The sequence below is a fragment of the Gobius niger genome, assembly GCF_951799975.1.
Source record: "Gobius niger genome assembly, chromosome: 9".
In the NCBI taxonomy this organism is placed as follows: domain Eukaryota; kingdom Metazoa; phylum Chordata; class Actinopteri; order Gobiiformes; family Gobiidae; genus Gobius; species Gobius niger.
The window spans coordinates 37,275,275-37,281,405 of NC_136860.1; the positions used below are offsets into that span (position 1 = coordinate 37,275,275).

General features: G+C 40.2%; 1 protein-coding gene across 1 annotated transcript; it reads right to left on the reverse strand.

The window, feature by feature from the left end:
• Positions 1-4,885: 4,885 nt before the first annotated feature.
• On the reverse strand, positions 4,886-5,704 carry LOC306967621 (olfactory receptor 51L1-like; the record flags this gene model as incomplete). The annotated part of the gene is made up of 1 exon (XM_079562703.1): positions 4,886-5,704. The coding sequence occupies one exon, from the start codon at positions 5,702-5,704 to the stop codon at positions 4,886-4,888; it is 819 nt and encodes a 272-aa protein (XP_079418829.1).
• Positions 5,705-6,131: the final 427 nt, after the last annotated feature.

A 6,131-nucleotide genomic window follows, 5' to 3' on the forward strand; every position in this document is an offset into this window, starting at 1 on the left:
GAAAGCGCTAGTTGTGATATAATCATTCTGCAGATTCTTTGATTTCTAGTTCATGGGATAATCTTCTTGGCGATGGTTAGGTCTTCTTTCTTTCTCTCCTTTTTTTTGTCAAATCCCTCTTTCATTTTGAATCTTGACATATATGGTGGTCCCAGCTCAAATGAATGATAAAACGTGTGAGTTTTGCTCAAAAAACATGTTTATTATGGATGCATATACATACCAGTACTGTGAGACAATTTGGCAACCATTAAAGTACTGGTGCCCTCCAAAATGGAACGGTCCTCAGCCTGGTTTGATGATGGAGGTTGATGGACAAGCACAGTGTTGTGATTCTTGACTGTGACAGACTGCAGAGAGTCTCAGCTGTGTTATGTGGGTCATTTTTTTCCAATTACCACAAATTACCACAAAACAATGTGTATGTATTTGTCGCTTTTTTACAGTGACAAGCGTGGACAGCATCTACTGAGTAACTTCATCTTGACACGTTTAGCGATGGCAGCTCTGATCAGGGGCAGCTTCAGCCCATAGATGAGAGGGTTATTGAGCGAAGGCACGATCAGATACTCCATTGACAAAACAGCTGTGATTACCGGGTCGATTTTATTTGTGTCAAATCTGGCCAGCGACACCTCGAAAAATACCGAGCAGGAATACGTCACAAAGGTCAATAAATGTGGGACGCAGGTTTGCAGCGCCTTCCCTCTCACCTCAGCGCTGCCTCTTTTGCAGACGATGAGGATACGCATGTACGAGTAAAGCACGAACAGCAGAGGGATTATTATTGTCGTAGCAGCCACATACCGGCCCACAATATCATTGGGCGTAGTGTCCACACAAGAATTTGCCACAACACGCCAGTTTGTGCAGAAAAACCCAGGTAGTTTGTTTCCACATAGAGGCAACTCAACAGCCATAAATACACCGGAGCCGATGGCAAAAGCAGAATAAACTACAGCGGCTGTCCAGAGACAAACCACCTTCTTTACGGTCATTTTAGTGTGATAGTGAAGGGGCTGGCAGATGGCCACGAGCCTGTCGTAAGCCATGGCTCCCAGGATCGTGAACTCGCATGAAGCGTAAGTATAAATGACATAGATCTGAGTGAAACATGAAGGTCGTGAGATAAAATGAGTGTCCGACAACAGATCATACAAAAACCTGAGAAAGAAACCAGAGGAGCCGTACAGTGAGTTCACAGACAAGCAGCAGATAAAGATATACATCGGCTGGTGCAGAGATTTCTCCAGAATAATAGTGACGAGGACGATCATGTTTGCAGAGATTATTGTCAAGTAAATCAACAAGCACAGCATGAAAAATAGATATTGAAGGCGTCCATAGTCGGAAAAAAGTGTCAGCTGGAAATAGGGGGAATTCTGGCTGAAGTTCCTCATTTCCTTTTGTGATCTACACTAGGTGTCTAAAGATCAATGTGTTGGACATGCACAACAAGGATTTAGTTATAGTTGTGATGGTCTCAACAAAAATGAGAAACTGTCCTCACACTGCACTGTCTTATACTGTTTCCACATAAACAGAACCACCTCCACAGAAGAAGGGGCCAATAGTAAAATGGTCGTCCCCTGGAGCAAAGGAAACCTCCTCCTACAAAAAAAAAACATAATGCATTATTAGGATTTAGCAAGAATAAACTTAAATAAGTAGGAGAGTCAAAGACGAATGATTTCTGTCATGGGCTGACAGAACCTGCCAGGGTTTTGTGTAAGGGATAATGTATTGAACGCTGGTCATTACACTTATTATACGGCCATTTGCCAACTGAACACACACAGCATGAACTCCGTACAGTTTTATCAAAGCCGAAAGGTTTATTTAATGATTTCTGCGGCAAATAGTTCCCAAAAGTTTGCGCGTTGCTCGGCAACGTTTGGCTAGGCTTGCAGCTAGCCGAGCTACTTAGTTGAAGGTAGGGATGCACCGATACCGCTTTTTCTAAAACCAATACGAGTACGAGTACTTTGATTTAAGTACTTGCCTATACCGAATACCGATACGAGTACAAGGCAGTTTCTTCAACGTTCTTTTTTTTTCACAGCAGATTGGTTTGTAATTAGTAAATTTACTCATGTACATTTCCTTAAGTAAAGTCGGCGACACATTTAAGAGCAGTTATATTAGAATTGTGCTGATGCCATTTATTTATTTTTTCTTCATTCAATATAATTTTTCATTTTTATGTCTCTGTCCATCACAGACAGAAAAGCCCATGTCCTAAAGCTCCCAATGCCTGAGCTTTATTCATTTATGTATTTTTATTGAACAATAGTATTGAGATGTTTCTTAAATGGTCTCTTTTCGTCTTTACTTCAGCTCCTGTAGATTTTCTCGTGTGTTTGTAGTAACTTAGCGAGAAGCTACAGCGTTTTCATTGTTCTGCTGCAGCTCATTTTCCCTCAATATAAACATGCTGTATGTCTTTCATTTGGATTTTCTGAGGACTTTTTAGTCGCTGGGTTAGTTTTTCAGATGAATAAACCCCTGGGCATAAAACGGTATCAGAATGGCCAAAACTGTTAGCCGCGAGTTAGCAACGTTAGCCTGTATGTTGTAAACACTGCAGACGCTGCAGCGAGTTAGCAACGTTAGCCTGTATGTTGTAAACACTGCAGACGCTGCAGCGCTAACAACATTAAGCTCTGGTTAAATCCAGCTCAGACTCTGGTTTAGAGAGCGCAGTCTGTAATAAAGTCAGCTCTATGTGGATTATTGTGTTTACACTAAACTATTCTACAGTTTGTTGCTTCTTCTCTCCTCAGCTGAGAGCTGCGCCTCGTAGCTGCGCCTCGTAGCTGTGCAAAATCCAGCAGCTAGCAACAATATGCTAATGCTAGTGACAGCATGCTAATACTAGCGGCAACAAATGAAGTCTGGGACAAACAGGACTGGATCACCTAAAGTAATAAGATCAAACTGGCCACAGCTGGAGGGCCAAGTGTTTTATTTTAGTTCATGAAATGCTGGTAAAGAATAACTGATCTAACGTATTTGTAAGGCACAAGTTTAGTCGTTAATATCAATGCAACCTAAAAGCCTGTCATGCAGCCAAGGATATTTACTGTAGAAAAGTCCAGTGATCCGTGTTTAATGTTTATATATTAGTTTATTAATAGATATCATTGATTAGTTAGTGGTGACCAGATGATGATAAGTTCTGCAGAGGATTGGCTTGAGTCATTTAGGGAAAATTCTGTTGAGATTAAGGCTGTCAAAATGAAAGCTTTAACTCACGATTAATAAATAAAATCCCACTCCTGGATCTGAGCCACACATGACCTCAAAGACAAAGCACCTGTATTACCTACATATTGTAATTTATGGATCTCTAAGCTTTTTACATGGTACTTTTATGTAACAAAGGTGACAGAGAGCTACTTCTCCATCAAAGAGGCTTATCTAATAACTCAATTTCAACGATAATGACTTTAATTTTGTTCTTATACTTAAGTTTATGAAGCTTAAAGTTTCCAGAGTCTCTCCTTTTTTGACATATACACGGTCGTCCCAGCTGAAAAACAAACATGAACAAACCAGTACTGTTAAACAATTGCCAAATAAATATTTTTTATTTAATAAAGAAATGTCTGAAGGCTGCCCCATATAGCACATGTGGAAAATGGAAGGACTACTTTGACTCCCTGTTGCCATGGGACGCAATATTCAAATTAATCTACAAAACTACTATCTATGAAACTACTACTATGTGCAAAATACTTATTTTCAAATTAAAATGATTTATAACTTCTTACCCACGGGTAAAATTTTAAAACTGTGGAATATGACAGAATCAGATGTTTGTCGTTTTTGTTGTCAGGAGTCGGAATCCACCCTGCATTTGTTTTGGTATTGTCATATTGTGTCTTTGTTTTGGGTAGAAGTTGAAAAAATGTGTTTAAGGATTGGTTTGTTTATGAAGCTTGATGTGGTTTCTGAGAATTCATTGACTGTCATGATTTAGTTAATTTAATTATTGTACTCGGTAAAAGGTTTATTTTTAAGGCCAAAAATAGATATTCACTTAATATTACTTTCTTTAAAACATTTATTCAGAATTTCTTAACTTTAGAAAAGTATATGGTTGAAACAGATAATGATGAAGTAGATGGGATGGTCTCAAATGCTTATTTTGAAAGTGTCATTATTGATTAGATTATATGAAATCTGTTGTTTTCCTAATTTGAGTGAACATATAAATAAAAGGTTGTGTTGCTGAGCCCGACCTGGACATGATCTGGACTGGACCTGGTTTTAAGAACCCTATAGACCTGGTCTGGTGAAGATAATGTCCTATATTTTTTGAAAAAAACAAAACAAAAACAAAAATAGACAAAAAAAAAGTTCCTAAAATAACATTAAAACAATTATGCATGAATTTGTAGTTAATGCAAAATGGTGCTGTCAATGGACCAGGAACACATGCAGTTCCTGTTCCACGAACTTTGTTTCTTTGCTGACTGCAGTGATGTTTACTGTGGGAGCCTGAGTATTGATACTGTAGGTAACAGCCCTTTTGTGTGAATCAGTGTGAATGAGTGTAAATGGGGGTGGAGGGAGGGAGGGTTTTTGGGTTGGTGCACTATCTGTAAGTGTATCTTGTGCTTTTATGTTAAATGAATAATAAAATAACAATTAAAAAAACAATTACCATTAAGTTACTGGTGCCCTCCAAAGTGGAAAGGTCCTCAGCTTGGTTTGATGATGGAGGTTTATGGACAAGTGCAGATTTGTGCTTCCTGACTGTGACAGACTGCAGAGAGAGTCTCGGTTCTATTATGTGGATCGTGTTTTTATTCCTAACAAAAATGACACAAATGAACAACTTGTATATTTAACATGACTAAAATTGGACAATAGTTCACACTTAAGTTCTCCCGAGTAACTTCGTCTTGACACGTTTCGCGATGGCAGCTCTGATCAGGGGCAGCTTCAGCCCATAGATGAGAGGGTTATTGAGCGAAGGCACGATCAGATACTCCAGAGACAAAACAGCTGTGATTATTGGGTTGATTTTATTCGTGTCAAATCTGGCCAGCGACACCTCGAAAAACACCGAGCAGGAATATGTCACAAAGGTCAGTAAATGTGGGAGGCAGGTTTGCAGCGCCTTCCCTCTCACCTCAGCGCTGCCTCTTTTGCAGACGATGAGGATACGCATGTACGAGTAAAGCACGAACAGCAGAGGGATTATTACAGTCGTAGCAGTCAGATACATGCCCACTATATCATTGGGAGTAGTGTCCACACAAGAATTTGCCACGACACGCCAGTTTGTGCATAAAAACCCAGGTAGTTTGTTTCCACAAAGAGGCAACTCAACAGACAGAGACAAACCCCAGCCGATGGCAAAAGCAGGATAAACTACAGCAGCTGTCCAGAGACAAACCACCTTCTTTACGGTCATTTTAGTGTGGTAGTGAAGGGGCTGGCAGATGGCCACGAGCCTGTCGTAAGCCATGGCTCCCAGGATCGTGAACTCACATGAAGCGCATGTATAAATGACATATATCTGAGTGAAACATGAAGGTCGTGAGATAAAATGAGTGTCCGACAACAGATCGTACAAAAACCTGGGAAAGAAACCAGAGGAGCCGTACAGTGAGTTCACAGACAAGCAGCAGATAAAGATATACATCGGCTGGTGCAGAGATTTCTCCAGAATAATAGTGACGAGGATGATCATGTTTGCAGAGATTATTGTCAAGTAAATCAACAAGCACAGCATGAAAAATAGATATCGAAGGCGTCCATAGTCGGAAAAAAGTGTCAGCTGGAAATAGGGGGGATTCTGGCTGAAGTTCCTCATTTCTTTTTCTGGTCTACACTAGGCAGGTCAAGAGCAAAATATGCGACATTCACAGCAAGGACTTAGTTATTGTTGTGATGATCTTAACAAAAATGAGAAACTGTCCTCACACTCCCCTGTCTTATACTGTTTCCACATAAGCAGAACCACCCACAGAGAAGTTATGGCCTATAGTAAAATGGTCGTCCCCTGGAGCAAAGGAGGTTTCATAAAAATAGGATTTAGCAAGAAAAAACTTCAATAATGTTGGGCGGCACGGTAGCGCAGTGGTTAGTGCTCGTGTTCACAGCTAGAAGGTCCCGGG